We start from the raw sequence: 21713 nt of genomic DNA, 5'->3' as shown, positions 1-21713 counted from the left end.
TGGAGTGTATTATCTACCTTTGGATGGAGGGTCCTATCCTTCCTAGGTATTGGCCTTCTCATACTATTCAGTTGCTGCTTATGCCTGCAATGTGGACCAGCGATTTGTGGTCTGTGTGCCACATCGTGCATTCCACATCAAGATTTTCATTCAAGATCCCGGAAGAAGAAAGAAGAACAAATGATGCTATATGAACAGATCAATGGATTAATGAAGATTGATATCTCTTGACGGGCAAGTAGGGGACAAGGAGGGAATGTGGAAATATGGATTTTTCTGGTCAGTTATGTCCCCTATCTTGGACCCCAACGGTTCTATGTGCATGTTACAAGTACATGTATGTTCCCTCCAGTTCCAGTTATGAAGACGCAAATACATGTGCGTCCACCGTTAACATGTCCTCTGTTGATCCGCCATGAATGGGCCGGATACTCCATTCCTAAGTACGAAAGGCCACCGCCTTTATATGGTTCACTTATGCCATTTTACAGTCCAGGCAAGTAGGCCCTGATTCTGTCATCAAGCTTTTCTTGCTTTCTGTCTCTGAAGCTCCAGTCCGAGCCTGCATCTGTGACCATGAACTTTGTCTCATCCTCTGCGCGGCTCACGATGCCCGACATCAGCTTGCTGCCTGCCAAGAACTGTATTTCACCTTCGGAAATTATCTGCTCCGCTCCCTGCCCAATGCATTCCTGTCTAGTAGTTTAAGTAAACATTCTTCCAGCTACCGAGCAAAGGGCCCGGCTTCTCTGTCTTTATGCAAGTAATTCATAGCCCTGTTACCATGGAATATTCCTACCCCCTCGCATTTAGTGTAGACACTTAGACGCTTGTACACGCACTAGTCAGTATAGTCAGTATAGAATAAGATTCTATCCTAAGAGACCTTTCTTTTTGGATAAGACAGTTCTTTAAACATAGGATGTTAGATATGATTTGGGATTAGGTTGACATAACCCCAGACTTTTGTCTCCACATGTAGAGCTAAATGTCAAGTCCCTTTCTCCCTCTAGTTGCACGTCTATCACACGTCATGCGACTGCGCACGCATCTCTGCCAAATATTTCTGCTGACATTGCAACCCCCTCCAGGTATCCACCCACACATGACAAATTACCCATTATCATCAAGTGGACGCCCACATGGACGCCCACCTTCACGCCTACTTACACGCCCACATGCTCTTATCTCATTCTCTCTTGCTCTCTTGCTTACGTACAATTGAGAAATGTATATATACTGTACTCTGTGAATAATGTTTTGAGAATATTGAGAATACTTTTCAGTCCCTTCCAGATCCTTTTTTGGTGATGGAAATATTCTCCCTTTGACTCGAGTTATTGGAATAAATCCCTTTATGAATCTGATACCACAGACTCAGCCTCTTGCTTTATGCATGATCTTATTTATATACTTAAAAGTCTGAGAGCGTAATATTTTATTTACCACACTCTAACACTGATATTACAGAAAAACCACATAGTGCAAATTCATATTCAACATGAAAATAGTTGGTAATAACAATACTGGCAAAGATTGTAAATCAGCAATTCACATATATAACATAGCAAAGATGTTAAACTCAATCCAAAAGGACCCCAAATGGTCAAGTATACATGTAATAGAACAACAGTTCTCCTTTGTTATGAGGGTCATATTATATTTTCCTATGTTATGATCAGTCTTTTAGAAAAATATGCATTTCTCTGTCCGTATTGAGTCCCTGATCAACCGATCTTAATTTAATGTGCCTTTTTGACTCTAATTTCCTTAGAGACAAGATTTTGTTCCCACGCCGAAGATCATCAACAATTGTGCCTATGCCATGAAATTTGATGTGCAAAACTTCTGACAGTTTGTGTTCAGTGTTGTAAGATACTGTTAGTGGGTAGTTCACATTATTGTTTCGGATAGCTCTAATGTGTTCTTGAATGCGATCCTTAAGTGGTCTCATCGTACTAGCAACATAGATGAGATTACACTGACAAACAATACAATACGCAACGTATTTGGTGTTACAATTGATGAAGTGATTGATGTTGTGTACTCGACCAGTGTTATAGCTGAAGCTTGTGATATTCTTATGTGCAAATTGGCACACATTACACATAGAACATTTGAAGAAACCTTTCGGTTTCGCAGGTAACCAAGTACCTGCTGGTTGGTTCACTGTCTGTACTGACTGAGTCGAGTTAAGCATATTTTTAAGTGTCCTTCCCCTAACATATGTGATGTGGGGTTTGTTCCTGAGGTATGGGTCCAAGTCATGGTCAAGTTTCAAAAGATGCCAATGTTGGTGAAGGGTTCGATATATCTCATTGCTATGTGAGTGGAATTGCGTGATCATAGCCACTTGTTGTATTGCTGGGTTATTCTTATTCCTTTTGTTGGATTTGAGGAGCTCAGTACGATTTGTTCTATTGATTCTGGTGTGTGCTTTATCAAGAATTTCTCCATTGTATCCTCTAGTTGCGAATTGTTTTTTTTGATCAGTGATCTCCTGTTGAAAATTTAGTTCAGTACTACAATTTCTCCTCAAACCGGTCATCTCCCCAAGGATCTAAAGATCTTCTCAATGAACTAGAACACTATTCATGGACGAATGACCTCACTTTTGTGATGTTTAAAATAGTTGTTCTCTAAAGTTAATTTAGTGAGCTCAATAATCATTCTAGTATGATCATATAGAGTTGCGTCCTGTTTTGAAAGGAAATATGTCAGAGCCTCCATTCACTTGTCCAATGGAATGCTGGTGTATAATGCATTCACATCAAGTGCAACAAAAGTGAGGTCATTCGTCCATGAATAGTGTTCTAGTTTATTGAAAGGATCTTTAGTATCCTTAGTGTCGTGAATACAGAAGAAATGAGTGTCAATATGGGGTTTTGGGGTGAAGGTATATCATCTTGTGCTAACAGCTTTGATAGCAGTAAGAATGATGATGTTTCCATTGTCAATCTGTCCAAACAATCTTTGAGCAATACTGAGACCAATGTATTAAAAAAGGGACTTAGTTTCTGTCCAATGTCTAGACCGGATTTTACTCAAACCCATATAGATTTGTTCAAATTTATACGTCGACTCAAATTAAAGAAATTCTTTGATAATCAGAATAAATTACGTCCTATACCTATCTACACTACTGGTGCTAGTGGACAAACTATCCAGGACTTACAGAACATACATATGCTACTATCACTTGATGACAGTCTCGATACAGTCCCCAATATTGAAGATATCATGCAGGATTTAGATATCACTACCAATCGACAAACTGATAGTGGGTTGAAAACCAAATCCTCATTCATTCCAGTGCTATCTCCTGACAACATGATTGACTGCTTTTTTAAAGCAGTCACGACTGATCTCTATAAATTGGAGGACAAAATACATCGTGCTCCTGGTAGAATTAGGGACAATTTGACTAAAAATGAGAGGACTGCCCTTCTCCAACTGCCCGGCTATTCCCATCTAACAATCAAAGAAGCCGATAAAGGCGGCAGTATTGTACTTATGGACAATGAGTACTATCTCAGTGAAATTGAGAGTCAATTATCAGATGACAAAGCTTACACTAAGATCTCTCACAATCCCATGAAAGAGATTAACACTCTTATTGAAAGAACACTACGATATTAGTTGAATGCTGGGCTTCTTTCTGATATTGAATTCAGGTATATGTTCAATATGACGCCCAGAACAGCATATATTTACACCTTGCCCAAAATTCATAAAAACATTACAGCACCACCTGGTAGGCCTATTATTTCTGGAATAGAGGGGCCTAAGGAGCGTAGATATCTGAATATATCGATATCTTTTTACAACCTATCGTACGCCAACTGCCAGCATTCATTGAGGATACTAAAGATCTTCTCAATAAACTAGAACACTTTTCATGGACGAATGACCTCACTTTTGTTGCACTTGATGTGAATGCATTATACACCAGCATTCCATTGGACAAGGGCATGGAAGCTCTGACATATTTCCTTTCAAAACAGGACGCAACTCTATATGATCATACTAGAATGATTATTGAGCTCACCAAATTAACTTTAGAGAACAACTATTTTAAACATCTAGATACATGGTACAGACAACACTCAGGGGTCGCAATGGGGGCAAAGTTCTCTCCTTCGTTTGCTAATATCTACATGGGTTTTTATACACAACAGCACATTTGGAGAGCATGCCCATCTGTTCTGACGAACCACATAATGTATTGGGGTCGTTTCATCGACGACATCCTGCTTATATGGGGGGGTGACATGAAGGCTTTGGAGGATTTCATTCGTCATTTAAACACTAATGACTACAATCTCAGTTTTACATATAATTTCAGTAAAGAACAAATTGATTTCTTAGATGTCACACTTTTTGCTGATAATGGGATGTTGGAGTCAAAACGTTTTCGGAAAAGTACTGCATGCAACTCGGTTTTACACGCAACCAGCGCACACCCTGTCTCCCAGATCCGTGCTATCCCATTTGGGGAGATGACCCGTTTGAGGAGAAATTGTAGTACTGAACAAAATTTTCAACAGGAGATCACTGATCTAAAAAAACGATTCGCAACTAGAGGATATGATGGAGAAATTCTTGATAAAGCACACACCAGAATCAATAGAACAAATCGTACTGAGCTCCTCAAATCCAACAAAAGGAATAAGAATAACCCAGCAATACAACAAGTGGCAATGATCACGCAATTCCATTCACAGAGCAATGAGATATATCGAACCCTTCACAAACATTGGCATCTTTTGAAACTTGACCATGACTTGGATCCATACCTCAGGAACAAACTCCACATCACATATGTTAGGGGAAGGACACTTAAAAATATGCTTAACTCGACTCAGTCAGTACAGACAGTGAACTAACCAGCAGGTACCTGGTTACCTGCGAAACCGAAAGGTTTCTTCAAATGTTCTATATGTAATGTGTGCCAGTTTGCACATAATAATATCACAAGCTTCAGCTATAACACTGGTCGAGTACACAACATCAATCACTTCATCAATTGTAACACCAAATACGTTGTGTATTGTATTGTTTGTCAGTTTAATCTCATCTATGTTGGTAGTACGATAAGACCACTTAAGGATCACATTCAAGAGCACATTAGAGCTATCCGAAACAATAATGTGAACTACCCACTAGCAGTACATTACAACACTGAACACAAACTGTCAGAACTGTTGCACATCAAATTTCATGGCATAGACACAATTGTTGATGATCCTCGGGGTGGGAACAAAATCTTGGCTCTAAGGAAATTAGAGTCAACATGGCTCATTAAATTAAGATCTGTTGATCAGGGACTCAATACGGACAGAGAAATGCATGTTATTCTAAAAGACTGATCATAACATAGGAAAATATAATATGACCCTCATAACAAAGGAGTACTGTTGTTCTATTACATGTATACTTGACCATTTGGGGTCCTTTTGGATTGAGTTTAACATATTTGCTATGTTATATATGTGAACTGCTGATTTACAATCTTTGCCAGTATTGTTATTACCAACTATTTTCATGTTGAATATGAATTTACACTATGTGGTTTTTCTGTAATATCAGTGTTAGAGTATGTTATCTCTTGAACACTTTGAGATTTATGATGTTATATAGGCTGACCTTTCTAATGACCTGAGGGTACTTGCATGCGTATACATGTAATATTGGCCCACTTATGACTAATTATTCGTTTGACTTTCTCTTGTATCCTTCGCTTACATCCTTTGGGGATTTCTGACCCACTATAATGACTATAGGCAACATCTCGTTGTATGCTTTACAAATTGGTTATTTATATACATGAGTCTTGGTTGTTCTTCCTCTTGTTTTGTATTTCGGAAACTAATATTTTTTAGGAGTTGTGTTATACAGCCATATTTCCTACATCAGTGATGGCCTGTAATTTCTCTTTTTGATACTTTGGCGATTATACTGGGTTTTGCCCGGTTTTGTCATATTTCTGCTTCTATGTTCATTTAATTGAGTCCTAATCAACTTTATCACTTTGGGGCACAATTATACTTTCTTTTGACTTTCTTTAATACTGACTTGCTTATTGCTCTATATTATAAACATTGTATTTTCTATATATACTTTCACATTCCAAGATGGCGCTTTCCTTTTCGGGTAGTGCCCTTCTATTATATTCATTTCGATCATGTGATATCCGTGGTGTCGGGATCTCGCAGTAGCGTTCCTCTATTTCAATGATGGCGGGTGTATGTTTTTCTCAGTATTTACTTTGGTGTTATTAGGATCGTGATTCTTTACGGATAATTGCCTATACGGTAAGGTGAGTCCGGGGATAAATACTAATATGATACGTACATAGTTGTTCTGTGGTTTTGGGGTTGTCCTTACAGTAAGGTGAGTCCGGGGGTAAATACTAATATGATACTTGCACAGTCGCTCTGTGGTTTTGAGGTTGTCCTTACAGTTGGGTTGTTTTATACTTTACTTTTTAGAACTGTACGTGTCATGGGCGGTTTGCCACTGCTTTATTACTTTGTATTGTCACTAGACAATATATCGTTCTAGTGAGTGATATTTATGTGATATATTTATGCATACTATCGTACTATTGGACGGGAGTATAATGAGTGTGGTAACGCCTAGACCCTTTTATATTTAGGTTCTTCGTAAGTCCTCCACACTTCACTTCAGTGTGAATTCTTGATCTAAGACCGAGTGCTATTGATGAGAACAGATATCATTGATGTACTAATGAGTGTTGACAATATCCTGACATCAGTATATTGTATTTGCTGTTTGTTCTAATCACTTTCCACCATTCCTTTTATTATATGGGGGTGTTTATGATAGCTTGCTTGCAAAATACTGTGAAAATAATACACTTTCTCTGTAAGACTGTTAAGCAGGGTTGTGCAATTTTATGTCATTACCGGATAGTTTCTAAGCCTATACTTCTGTTGGTTTTTGTTGACTAATTATGTGGTAATGTTGGTAGTTGACCATTCATGACAATTCCATCTTAGCTTGATTATCCTTTTGGGCAATGTTTAGACTCTTTTTAGGTGTCGCCTTTTTAACTATTATTTCATTATGTACTTTACGTGCAGAATAGGGGTTGTGTTATGAGGCTTCCCATGTATAACGGGCCATGTCATTTTGAATTAACCCATTGGGTTGCTTTAACTTGCTGGGTGATCAGGGTTAATCGCCGTAATGATTACTCTGCTACTGCTCATTCTTATGCAGGATAGTACGCCTCATAATAACCCCTTTACTTTATTAGGGATTATTATGCCAGAACGTAATTATTCAGTATGTTTCTTTATATTTCCTCTACCAGAATTAATCCGATTTTTGTTTGTACACTGTGGAGATTTCTTATTGATTTGATATCTCTTTGTCGTTCTCAGTTATTGGACTCTGGAATTATTAACAACCAACCATTAGTTGGGTTTTATTATATATTCACTTTTTTATTTGCTTTACATCCACAAGTGTTCTATTTACACTTGTACACTTGTGTTGGTGTGGTATCTTTGATAGGTGCACTAGCCCCATTTTAGGGTTTATATATCTTGTATTTTCAGTGTAGTGGGTCTTCTTGATGATTTCACTTTTGTATTTTCTAATACACAAGATGTGGCTAACTATTCTTGATTTTTCTTTGGATTCTTTTATTCTTATAATGCTCTTTTCCTATGTTCAATCATCTGGTGGACATGTTCTTATCTACACATATCTGCATTCGAGCACTGTTTTCTTTTGGTGAGATTCTTGATTTGGTCATACAAAATGTCATATATATACTTGTTAATATGTAACACTGTTTTTTCAATTTGAGTGTATTGATTATGCACATATTTTATGCTTACAGCCTTGAGAAAGTCACAGTACTTACCAAGTACAGACGAAACACGTTTTGGCTGTTTTGGATATTGGCTGTTTTGGATATTGGATATGGGTCTGAAGACTAATAAAAAGGAATGTTTTATATTGAAGCTTTGAGGATTGTTCCTCTTATCCTGTGGAACTTTGGAATACCCTACATTTTCTAAGGACTTTCGTAAATTGCTTATCTATTTGTCACCAACATTGCTCCATATATAATCAGTTGTGTTTAGGACCTTTTTATACTGAGTATGGGTGTGCGATATTTTCTGGCCTTTTTTTGTTAATTGTAGTGACAGGTTAATTTATCAACTTGCCAACGGCACTTCTGGGTAGTGAGTGCTCAAAGCTATCTCAGCACCCCGCTGTACTTACAGCAACAGTGTATTCATCACGCCATTGACTGGATTTTTCATGATATTTGTTCCTTTTTGATGTGCGTTTTTTTCCAATGTGGGAACACTACTACCTTTTTTTTAAATAGTTTATTAGTAATACACTGCAGCGGAGCCCAGTCTGACCAGTCTTTTGAGATGACTGCCGAGGGACAGACTCCCACCAACATAAAATCAGATATTATAGATTCCCAATTCTCAAAGAATACGCCCATTCTGGAAAATTCCGGCTCAGGCTACGGTGAACAAAGAAGGCAAAGAAGGATGAGCCATGGCACAGGGCTGGGTACATGTTATCTCGACCCCAAGGCCGTTCGACTGGTGCCTACCATTCTAAGATGTGGGAATGAGTCTAACAGCAAAGGTATGCAACAACAGATAATACATTCATTAGTGCGGCGAAGCTTTAACCTTGAGAAGTACAAGCTGGAGGCTCAAAGGCAGCCTTTCTGCTGAGGCAAGCATTATGGGACAGAATCTCAATCTCAGTTACAGAACAAGATGGCGCCATGAATGCTAACTGAACAGTGAATACTTGGCTAAAACAATATCAGATCATAACCCCCTACTGATACACTTGGGATGGTTTAAAGAACGGGCGCTGATTCCAACATGGCGGCTGAGCCCTGAAGTACTGGAGGATCCGGTGTTTAAGGAAGAGCTCCGGCAGGGGATCCTCCATTATTTTAATGAGAATGAAAACACAGCGACCTCCATGGAGGCAGAATGGGAGGCTTTCAAGTTGGTGGTCCGAGGGATATGCATCTCTAAGCAGGTGGGGGTGCGGAAACTCTTATTGGAGGAGGTCCAGAGAGCGGATGAGAGACTGCGGGAAATGGAAAGGCGTAATCCTATCAGAGGCAGAGACCAAACAGAGGTGGCAGGAGCAAGGGAAGAGGTTGCGCGGCAAGTGGAAACACCGGGAGTGGTGGTACTGGCGGTAGACATCGAAAAGGCCTTTGATAGCCTAGAATGGTCTTTCTTACAATATGTGATGGGGAAAATGGGAATAGGGGACGACTATGTGAAATGGACCCGGATTCTCTACAATGGGGCCACGGCCAGAGTGAGGACGGGTGCAACACTTTCACGGGCATACAACGTAGAAAGGGGGACTCGACAGGGCTGCTCCCTCTCCCCGCTGCTCTTTGCGATCGCTATAGAGCCATTGGCGATGCTGGCTCACACAGGGGAGCAGTATCGGGGACTAGTGCTGCGGGAGAAAGCGCATTACATCTCGCTGTATGCGGACGACCTCTTAATGTTTTTGGAGAACGCGGGAGAGGCGGTGACAGCAGCGAAGCATTTGTTGACTGGGTTTGGGATTAGGTCGGGGCTGCGGGTTAACTGGTCAAAGACTTGCCTGTTCCCGGTGAATTCGAGCCTCTCAGCACTACCCCAGGTGCAAGAGATCAGATGGGAGGCGCATTGCCTGCCCTACCTGGGAGTTCTTGTTTACCACACACAGGAGGGGCTCCTCGAAGGAAACATTAGTCGGGCACTCCGTGGAATTAAAGGGAGTATGGAGTTCTGGGCTGCTTTGAAGCTGTCGGTGGCAGGAAGGGTGGCCCTGCTCAAAATGATAGTATTGCCACGGTTGTTATATTTCTTCAGGACTCTCCCAGTCTGGATACCCGGGTTGATGTTCCGACAGTTGAAAACGATGGTGGGGGACTTCTTGTGGGGATCCGGTAGAAGGCGGGTAGCACTAGACACAATGATGCGCCCGAGGGAGGCAGGGGGCTGGGCAGTGCCGGACTTTGAACGATATTATCTAGCAGCTCAGCTCCAATGGCTCACACAGGCGGTGGCGGCGACGTTCAGAGGGCCCAACCTGGGCCGGGACTGTTGGGTACCGAGACACGTGATATCTTCTATATTGATGGGACAACGCCTGCGTAGAGATACCATCACGAATGAGGAGAGAACAATGCAACGTTGTTGGATCCGAAGTAACAGAAAGCATGGAGTGGAGTGCCCTTACGCGCCTGAGATCCCGATAGGGGCGTGTACAGCGCTACCCCATGGCGGCGATTGGTCGGCATTGGGGATGTGGGAAGAGCAGGGATTATTTATGATGGGCGACCTCTATGACGATGGTGTCTTGCTGTCGTTCTCGAGTCTGCGGGACCGGTTTGACTTACCACGGGGGCACTACCTGATGCATGCGGCGCTAGTAGCGGCGATACAGCGCAGGTGGAAGACGGGGCTGTCAGAGCCAGCGACATCGCTAATCTGCCAATATGTGGCTATGGCGGACGGAACTTTTAGGGCTGTCACATGCCTTAATAGGAGAATGGAACAGGAGGGCAGGCAGCCGCTGGGTCGTCTTAAGGAGAAGTGGGAAAGGGACTTAGGTAGGGATATCCCGGACACTACTTGGCCCAAGCTAGTAGAAAGGGCATGGAAGAGCACGAGAAATGCCAGGTTCCAGCTCATACAGTTTTATGTGCTGCACAGGGCATACATGACCCCGAGCCATATCAAACGGATCTTCGGGGCGGACGAGGCTCGCTGCCCTAGATGTGGACTAGAGGAGGCGGATTTCCAGCATATGCTGTGGTCCTGCCCGAAGCGGACGGCGTATTGGGAAGACGTGATCGGGGCGTTGGAGCTGGCAACAGAGCGAACACTTAATAAAGATATGGCGGTGGGTTTATTGCACTGGTTCCCGCGGACGAAACGCAATAAAGTAACCAGCAAATTCGTAGATTTGGGACTGATACTAGCCAAAAGGGAAATAACCAGCCACTGGAAGCATAGTCAGGGACCTAGAGTGCAGAGGTGGAAACACGAATTCCTTAAGTGGGCGGCGAGTGAGAGTGTGATCAAGCTACGACTGGCGCATAGGTCCCAGAAGGAGACGATGTTGGAAGTGGCACGAGCCTGGGAGGCGCTAATTGAAGCGTTACGCGGTTCTGGAGGAGACCAAGACGATGAGCCGGCCCACAGTTAGACCACGGGTGGTTAACAGCGCAAGGGAGAATGAGGGGATCGAAAGCACAACCGAAGGAGAGGAAGATGGGTGGCAGGGGGAGAGAAGCCGAGCAACTGCAAGAGTGCACAGAGAACACACACCTATAGATCAAGGCACATTGAGATTAACGACTGGGGGGGAGCACACTGGTGGGGAGGGTAGGGGTGGGTAGAAATAGTAGTTCTGGATTTCGGGAGGGTGGTGGGGAAAAGGGCTTAAGGGGGATGGTAGGGCGGAAGTTGGCGAATAATAGGCAACGAGACTGTGGGTAATAATGTAAATCATTGTGGTTGCATAATATGACAACTTTGTAGGGATGAAGGGTGGAGCACAATCTTCCTGAATAATGCTTACAACACCTGTGTAAGAGATGATGTGGAGATGGAAATGGAAAATAATAAAAAATGTATTTAAAAAAAAAAAAGAAATGAATGCTAACTGAACACGAGATAGAGCATGAGCATGGCTAAGGGAACATTTTGAGTCTGTGCATTACGGAAATAAGATCTCTCGAGACATTTCCTGAATGCTGAGACGTGTTTGGACTTCAACAATCGGTCAGGACTTGGTCACTGAACTTTCTGCATCATTGGAAAATATCTACACCTGTTCAACATAAAAATATGTGAGCATTGGATGTAAGGGTGCCTTGCAGTTCCCCTTGGCTATATCCTCCGCCGTCTGGACCTCTACCAAGCCGGACACCAGAATCCACTTATGCTTGAGCAAACATTTTAAAATCTATATAATCGTTTTGCTTCTGTAGAAGGAGCGGGAGGTTAGGCTACACTGTGGTATATAATGACAGCTCTATTTATGATTTACGGACTACTTGCTATGCTGACTGTATTTGTTTTAGGCATTTTCCTACTTGTTGTGGCACGTATACTGCATACTAGAGCACAATAGTTAAAATAAACATTTTAAACTTTCCTCGTGTCTCTGTCAGAACTTATTGTGGACTAGTACAAGTGTGAGAGAGAGTGTGAGAGAGAGAGAGTGTGTCCTGTAACCGCGATTCCTGAGAGGGTCCAGAGTGTTGTGTTCTGGGGTGTCAAATCACTTGTTCCTCTGTGAGTGCGTAAGGGGGCAAGTGAGGAACTTCTAGCCAATTGGTCCAAGGCTCATGGGTACTCAGGTGGTAGGATGACTCAGTCCCTGCCTACTACTCTCCACTAAATCTCAACCTAGAGTGCTTCCCCCGCTCCGTGGTTTACAGACTCTCTAAGACTTGGAAAAAAACAATGCAAAGTTTTGGAGAGACTGTGGAGAAAGCACTTTGCGCCAGAGGCCAAAGTCAACTATCTGGATGCACTGAAAAAATACCATGCTCTATGCAGATCAGCTCGGGCCTCCTTCTACACGGATAAAATTATGACTGTCCAAAACTGCCAGAAACCCCTATTTAAAGTTGTGACTGAACTCTCTGCGCCTAGCACGTTCTTGCTGTCCCCGTCGCTTCCACTACATCATTGCAACAAACTCACACTTTTTTTCCACAATAAAGTCGTGACTATCCACCGCAAGCTTGAATTGGATTCCTCCCCTCATGACAATTTCATCTTTCCCACCACTCAACTCTTTGAACAGGTCAAGACTGCTCTTCCTGACCTCGCATTTACTGAATCTTGTCAAGTTAAGGCCTGGCTCCCACTTTATTTAATCTCTTTGAAAACTCTACTGGGAAGCATCAAGTCTGGCTCCCCACTTGATCCTCTCTCTCCATCTAAGCTCAGATTCCAGGATGAGCCTGTCTCGAGGTGATTGTTAATCTCCTTATCTCCTCCCTAAATCTTGGCTAGTTGCCCCGTAATTGAAAGCATGCTCTGTTGAAAAAAACTGGCTTGGATCCCCTTTGCTGGTAAAACTACAGGCCCATCTCTCTTTCCAAAATATTGGGAAAACATTAACTCTCAACTCTCTGCACATGTGACAAGACATAAGCTATTTCATCCAACACAGTATGGCTTTTGACCTGGTCAAAATACTGAATCAGCTCTGCTGGGGGTCACGGAGGACCTTGGGCAGCAGCTTGACTGTGGGGGCACAGCAGCGCTCATCCTGCTGGATTTGAGCGCTGCCTTCGACACGGTCTCCCACTCCATTCTGGTGGATCGCCTCAAAAGCTCGGGAATTGTAGGTGTACCCTTGCAGTGGCTGATCTCTTTTTTGAAGGATCGCTCCTTTCAAGTTCTCTCACACACCGCTTAATCTAACCCTGTTGCCTTAACATCTGGAGTTCCGCAGGGTTCGATCCTGAGCCCTCTACTTTTTAATCTTTATGTTCGCCTCTTGGCAGACATTGCAGAAAAATCTGGGTTGACCATCTTCTCATATGCTGATGATACGCAGATTATTTTTTCTTTGCCGTCTGCTCAACATCAGGATCCTTCTTTGCTCAAACTTGGTCTGTGAAACATCTCCTTGTGGATGTCTAGAAATGCTTTAATGCTGAACGATTCTAAGACTGAGGTTCACACCCTGAGCTTTGGGAAGCCAGCCATTGGCCTGTTTTTTTTGTGACCTTTGCCGGCCCCGGTCCCTAAGGATTAAAGCCTGGGCTATTCCATCGACAGCAAGCTTTCTCTCGTTGCCCAGGTCTCGGGGGTCACTTCTGCCTGCTTTGTGGTCCTCAAGTAGTTAAAGAAAATCCTCTGGCTAATTCCACCAGCTGCTCAGAGAACTGTCTTGCAGGCCTTGGTGAGCTCCAGACTTGATTATGGTAATGTACCGTATCTGGGTGCGGACAAGACCTCCGTCTGCTGTCTTCAGCTCATTCAGAATGCGGCAACCTGCTTGCTTTTTCGGTTGCCTCTGCACCCTTCCGCTTCCCTTTTGCTTCATCGACTCCATTGGGTCAGGGTTAGTAAGCATATCGAGTTTAAGGCCCTCTGCTACATGTTCAGAGTTCAGCACGGCTTGGCCCCTGCGTACATACGTAACCATGTCAAGCCTTATCGACCCTCTTGCAACCTAAGATCGGTCAACCTTTTTCTCTTTACAGTCCCCAGAGTACAACTGACCAGCATGGGTGGCCGCTTGTTTTCCTTCCTGGGACCAATATTGTGGAATTCCCTTCCGCTGGAACTCAGGACCTGTCAATCTCTCCTTGCTTTCCGAAAAAAGCTAAAGACCTTTCTTTTTAGTCAGGCCTAATGCCAACAGATCTCCTATCTTGCTTGTCCCGCTCTCAGCGCTGGGAAATCCTGTTGAGTAGCTGTACGCTTTATAAATCTTTTAACCCTGTTGGGTAGCTGTACGCTTTATAAATCTTTTAAATAAATAAATAAAATACGGTCCTATGACCCCAAGTATAGATCTGTGATTCCGCTGAATCCCTGCAACAAGTGTAGGAAATAAATCATGGCAATTCAGCAGGAGAATGGTAAGGGTGTAATATGTAGAGCTGGTGTGGCATTTAGCAGCACACTGTCACAAATATATTGCTAAAGCATGGTGTGGTAACCACCGTCATTTACAGACAGCACATTTTCCTTTAAAATTACCACTTAATTTGCACAGACCTACAATTTAACTGATAAAACTATATAGCACAAACGATAATATGTGGAAATTGGGTTTCAGTGAATTTGCACATCACCAAGTAAAGTGTCTTGATTTGTTTTGACCCAAATAGAATCTGTTTCCATCACAATTTAAAATTTGAAAAAAGCGCTTCATTTGAGCTTTCCTGTTTATTCATTTAGAAATATTAGTACACTTAATTTATAGGTATTTAAATTGTTGCGTGTTAGAACCCTACAGCTTTTCCATTCACACCAGCAAGATTTTTACATTGTTGAATTTACAGAATCCTCACAATTTGCTGTACCAGAAAGAAAAGTAAATACCAGTCTCCATGTTAAAAGAATAAGCAGCAATTTGTCTGATGACTAGACTGACATTTGACCTCTGCCTTTGAACGAACGCGCAGCAAATGTGACAAGATAAAAACTGAATGAGCCTTCACGTTCGGAACCCAAGCATGGTTAAAGTGCTCTCTCATGGCTCAAAGGGTATGTGGCATCCTGACTTAGGAAGGGAGTGTAGTGGTATGTATGGTGGTGAGTGTTCTTGGATTGTTTATAGATGGTTTGTGGAATGTTTTTTTTTTAATCCTTTATTTTCCAATTTTCTTATACATTAAGAAACAAACAACATCCAATGTGGTACATTGTCAGGTGTCTCATCACAAATCAGTCACATACTTGCAACATATAGAGCAAAGTAATAGGCATCACAGCTGGAGAGCTGTTCAAAATAACAAAAACAGTGTTATCAAATCTCTCAGTTCGTCCAAGCAATATCTTCAACATGTCAGTTGATTACTAATTCTAGCATGTTTTTTTTTTTTAACCACTCGTCCACTTTATCAAAATGTTCAAACATATACAATAAAAATAATCTAAGGACGCTTCAGATAATATAAATCACATATCTAACAATATGGCCCATCATCCTATCCCCTCCGGCACCATGCCTCTTTCAACCTGTGAGCTGGACTCACGGCTTCTCTCCTCAATATACACCCTGTACGGGCCCCATATATCTTTAGGGCATGAGGAACTTGGCATGAGGGAAGCGTATATTTTGCAATTTACATTACACATGCCAGGCTACACAGCCAAGCCTGTAAAGTACGAACAGTACGCTTACCCCATAGCAGCGCAATCTCCTGTTTAGCTAACAATAGCCCAAGTGCAGCAAACCTCCTGACCTTTTTGGGAAAGTTGACCGTGTATCCCATGAGAGCAATTTCTGGCGAGGGAAGAAGCATCAGCGATATCATTGCACCCAGTGCGGCATGCACCTGTTCCCAATATGTCTATAGTTTAGGACAAGTCCATGTAAGATGGGCAAAGTCCGCATGGGGGCATAACATTTCAGGCAGTGGTGCGGCCTGGAAGGATCAATTTTGTGTGACCAAGGTAGCGTATGATATAACCTGCGGAGGAATTTAAAGTGAATGAGTTTGTGCCTGCTGTTGAGGGATACTTCTTTCGTCACCATGCAACATTTTTTCCATTGATCATCAGTAATGGAATGGCCAAGATCGCGTTCCCATGAAGTGCGCACTTTATCGTCGGGAACCGGTTGGATACCAGTGCAGGACCTATACATTTTTTAAATGAGATGGGTACCCGTCTTACTCTCAATTACCAACGTCAGCGGGGCCATAGGTTCTGGTGCAATCGGATAAGTAAGGAGTGTGGCTCTAAGTGCAGAGTGAATACGTTGCATTATAAAGGCATCCATGAAGGCCCTGTTCTGAAACTGGGTGTCCTCGGATATAGGGAGGATATGATTATTCGGATATAGATCACCTATCTTCGTGATGTTAAATTTGGCCAGCATGTGGTGTACAAGTGTTTCGTCCGTGATGGGGAGCCATAGGGGATTTGGGAGGGGTAAAGCCGGTGAGTACCGTGTGTCAAGTCCCAGAAGTCTCCGTAACCTATTCCATGCCCAGCTAGTAGTGGATATGGTCTGTATGTCAATTGGGTCTCTAGGGACACCTTTTGGTAGCACAGTGGACAGCTTCCGGGGTTTGTGGAATGTTGGGTGAGAGTTGATGCTGGAGACTTGGAGGAGCAGGAAACGGAGCGGTGGGTGTAGTCTGCTTATAGGAATAAATACTACTTTCACCAAGGCTACTTTGCCTTGCCTCATTGGAACACCTCTGGGCAGTTTTAGGTGAGGCCCCGATCACCTCTGGGTGCTGTGGTAGATACGACCCTTACTGGCTACTGAGTCACTCTAAACTAGCATCCTTCATCAGGTTACATTAGAAACAGTTGAAAACGCCCCAATCATCCAGCTGGTTCGAAGAACAGAGCAAAAATTCACACTAAAATTAACTTCTATTCTAAAGAACACGTTTTACTGGCAGAATGGACGTACTGCGGTAGTTTCCACCTTTCCTCGAAGTCTCTTCTGAAAAATAGCAAATTGTTTAGCAAAAACAGCCCTTTCAATACAACATCTGCTTATGGTACTGGACTGCTCCTTATCTAGAGAAGCTCTAACCATATCTTATCTTGTTTAAGCATGTGGATTAAAAGTCGACATCCACTTCTGAATTTCACCTCTGTAAACAGGAAGGCTATGCTTAATATTTGGAACCAAGAGATTTGTACAGTGACTGTCGCCTAAAACAAGTGTTCACACAACCAATGGACAAGAACTCTGTTCGAATTTACTAGTTATCAACATAGTAGTAGCCTTTGGAAAGACTTGCTCTGTGAAGAATTTCTAACAACCTGTCAAAATTATTCTGACAGGGCTGACTACGCCTCTTAGGCAACTGTTTTGAGTGTGAAGTTGCAAAACTGAAGTTATTCATCTAAAGTGCTGAACAAAGAAAAGATAGGGTTGAACCAAACCCAATCTCAACGTGTTGACAAATGCTTGACTGTTGTGCAGACTTTCAATTCATTCTCACTGTAGTTGAAATATGTGATTTTAAATAATTGTTGTATCATATCCCTAATGTGGTAGACATAAGAGCAGAACTTGCATTGTTTGCTAAGAAAAACGATTGTAATTCTAGTACGGTGCACAACTAGGATTTCTGTTGACAGAATTTCAGCCAGATCTATTGTATGATATAATCTGCACTGCAACCTAACTGTAGCAGCCCACTTAATAACATCTGATTTGCAATATGTCAGAAGCATACTTCATTGTGGTTTGGTTTGGTTAGGATAAAAATGTGATGCCATGTAAATCACACACAAAGCTATGTTGTATTTATAGGAAGAAAGTTCTATAAGCTCAGAGAAAGATGTACACATAACAACCCCTACTTATTTATTCTATATATTCAAAAACTCTATTAAAACATTAAATTACACATAAGGATTCATATTAAAACAGAGGCTCTCTCTGATGTTGGCTGTTTTACATAGCATTGCATTATAATGTCAGAAATAAGTCAGCGAGCACTTCAGTACAAACACGACAAAGCAACTAGCAGGAAATAACTCCATGACTCACCTTTTCCTGATGATATTATTCCTTCCCATACATCAAAGCCACATTGTTTGACATCTAAACAAATAAACATATTTTATATATTATTAAACTAGACGGCAATTTGAAAACTGGATGGTTGATCATAAGTGTTATTTGATGAATTGGAAAAAGTAAGTGCAATAGGGAAATGAAACCCATACATGTAAATATACTAAGAGACTGGAACTGTGTTCAATATATCTACTGCTATCTGAAATGCTTTAAAGTAAAGGACAAACTCCATTGTCCAAAGATTGGAGGCAAAGTGAAACAGAAAATAAAAATTGCATTCAGTTGTAGCTGGAACCTACGGCTGCAGTGTCAAAAGCTCGACATGTATTGAACAACATACTCAAGACACCGTGTACCTCCAGATCCTGAAACCTCAACCCAAGGGCCCATTGTGTATTTAGTAAAAAGACAGTCTGGCTCTGTGTTAGATAGTACTATGTTTCACTAGTAACGTGTGTCTGGACTAAGTAAGAAACTGAATTATTCATTTATAACACATGCAAACTTTTCTTTCCATAACTCTATTTGATGTCAACTATCAAATGACCAAATCTTCATTTGCCTACCTCAAGACAAATTATTAAGATGTATGTGTGTATATGCACATGTGTGTGTTAGGGTCACTCATCGCACATGCACTCAACACTGCGCCCCCCAATCCCTGACAGTTTCAGCTCGACTTATTTTCAAACAATTCAAATTCCTGCTCAGAATTTATTACCCAGTCAGGATTTGGAAGATGGGGAGAGTACCTCTACCCAGGCGTGTCTTAGGTGTGGTCAGCCCGAAGGCACATTCATGCACGTCATTGGGGACAATGCTAAAATTGCCCAGTATTGGGAACTCATCCACAGGATTCTGGGGGTAGTCCTCGGACAACGCATTACACCTGAGCCCAAGGTGGCCCTTCAGGGTATCCTGGAGGAGTGGGGACGTTCGCTGATGCCTCTCACTGTGGTGGGTATGGGATTCCTTGTAGCTAAGCAGGACATAGCATCGAGGGCAGAATGGCTCAGGGTTATGGATCACTGCTACATTGCAAAGGAGGCAGTCTATAGAGCACGGGATGAAATACCAAATACGTCCGAATTCGGTGTCGTTGGCATAACCCGTATGATCAATGTGAAGGGGACCTGAGGCTTCTTCCATGTCTTGATGGTGGTAAAGAGGACAATTGTGAATTCGGGGTGAGGTTTCACTCCTCTAACTTGATTCATAATGCTATGGAATGTAAAAAAATACCACTTTAATGCAATACAAGTTGATTCTTCCATGTTTTTTTCTGAGAAACGAATAAAAAGATTAAAAAAAGATAAATATGCACACGCCAGTTGCACCTCCAGGGCACTTTTTGTAATTCAGCAACATGTGTCTCAACCACACTATCATGCTTGAGGCTTTCTGCTTTGAGGAGAGCAGTGCTTGAAATGGAAAAATAGAAGCACAGGTACTCTGCAGTAGAGTACATACTTGTTTCTGAGAAGTGCCGGTACTCTCCAATTAAAAGTATTGCGTCGCTCTTGAGGCGTGTCCGTACTCATCCTCTCAAAATAAACAAGCATTAGTATAGCTAATAGGTCTCGCCTTTGGGACCTTATAAGTGTTTAGTTATCCAGCACAATATCCTTGGTGCAACAACATCAAGTATTGCATGGCTAAACACTTATAAGGTCCCAAAGGCGAGACCTATTGGCTATGCCAATGCTTGTTTTGAGTGAGTGGCTCATGCAGGTATGCCACTGTGAGGTAGAGATGCTGCGAGTGCTTTTACAGGAGCCCCTGTGACATTGTGCCTCTTCAAAATGTATCTTGGGTCTGGTGTAATACTTATAGCCCCTATTCCCGTCTTCTTGCACCCAATGCATCCTTAACTGTCCCATGTACAGCCAGGGTTGACACTCCTATTACCCCTGCCCTCCAGTGACACTTTACCTGTCACCGGTGGTGGTGGTGGATGTAGTGGTGGTGGTGTAATTGGTGGTGGTGGACGTGGTGGCGGTGGATGTGGTGGTGGTGGATGTGGTGGTGGTGGATGTGGTGGTGGGCGTGGACATGGTGGTGGTGGATGTGGTGGTGGATGTGGTGGTGGTGGATGTGGTGGTGGTGGACGTGGTTGTGGTGGTGACGTGGTGGTGGTGGTGGACATGGTGGTGGTGGTGGATGTGGTGGAGGATATGTTGGTTGTGGACGTGGTGTGGTGGTGGTGAACATGGTGGACATGGTGGTGGTGGTGGGGTGGTGGACATGGTGGTGGTGGTCATGGTGGTGGTGGTGGATGTGGTGGATGCGGTGCTGGTGGATGTGGTGGTGGTGAATGTGGTGGTGGTGGACATGGTGGATGTGGTGGTGGTGGACGTGGTGGTGGTGGACGTGGAGGTGGACGTGGTGGTGGACATGGTGGTGGTAGATGTGGTGGTGGTGGTGGACAAGCTGGTGGTGGACATGGTGGTGGTGGTGGACGAGTTGGTGGTGGTGGACATGTTGGTGGTGGTGGACATGGTGGATGTGGTGGTGGTGAATGTGGTGGTGGTGGATGTGGTGGTGGTGGCTGTGGCGGTCGTGGCCGTGATGGTGGTGGACATGGTGGTGATGGACGTGGTGATGGTAGTGGACGTGGTCATGGTGGTGGTGAACATGGTGGTGGTGGACGTGGTGGTGGTGGACGTGGACATGGTGTTAGGCATGGACGTGGTGGTGTACGTGGTGGTGGACATGGTCGAGGTGGACGTGGTGGTGAACGTGGTGGTGGATGTGGTGGTGGTGGTCATGGCGGTGGTGGACATGGTGGTGGTGGACATGGTGGTGGTGGACGTGGTGGTGGTGGATGTGGTGGTGATGGACGTGGTAGTAGAAGCGGTGGTGGACATGGTGATGGAAGTGGTGGTGGAAGTGGTGGTGGGCGTGGTGGTGTTGGTGGACATGGTGGACGTGGTGGTGGATGTGGTGGTGGTGGACATGGTGGTGGACATGGTGGTGGTGGACATGTTGGTGGTGGTGGACATGGTGGTGGTGGATGTGGTGGACATGGTGGTGGACGTGGTGGTGTTGGTGGATGTGGTGGTGGAGGACGTGGTGGTGGACGTGGTGGTGGTGGATGTGGTAGACATGGTGGTGGTGGTGGAGGTGTGGTGGTGGTGGATGTGGTGTTGGACATGGTGGTGGATGCAGTGGTGGTGGACATGTTGGTGGTGGATGTGGTGGTGGTGGAGGTGGACGTGGTGGTGATGGTGGATGTGGTGTGGTTGTGGTGAACGTGGTGGACGTGGTGGTGGAAGTGGTGGGCGTGGTGGTGGATGTGGACGTGGTGGACATGGTGGATGTGGTGGTGGACGTGGTGGTGGTGGACATGGTGGTGGATGTGGTGGACGTGTTGGTGGTGGACATGGTGGTGGACGTGGTGGTGGTGGACGTGGTGGTGGTAGATGTGT

General features: G+C 43.4%; 1 protein-coding gene across 4 annotated transcripts in view; it reads right to left on the bottom strand.

The window, feature by feature from the left end:
- LOC146785218 (uncharacterized) overlaps nucleotides 1–21713 on the bottom strand; it is a 1495909-nt gene that overhangs the window by 1083990 nt on the left and 390206 nt on the right. For all 4 annotated transcript variants that reach the window (XM_085634134.1, XM_085634135.1, XM_085634133.1 and 1 more), the window contains exon 6: nucleotides 18256–18309. In XM_085634134.1, coding sequence (XP_085490260.1) covers nucleotides 18256–18309 — 54 coding nt within the window. The remainder of the gene's footprint in view (nucleotides 1–18255; nucleotides 18310–21713) is intronic.

The sequence above is a fragment of the Triturus cristatus genome, chromosome 11 (assembly GCF_964204655.1).
Source record: "Triturus cristatus chromosome 11, aTriCri1.1, whole genome shotgun sequence".
Lineage (NCBI taxonomy): Eukaryota > Metazoa > Chordata > Amphibia > Caudata > Salamandridae > Triturus > Triturus cristatus.
Note: the sequence above shows the minus strand (reverse complement) of the source record. Positions and strands in the feature narration are given on the sequence as shown.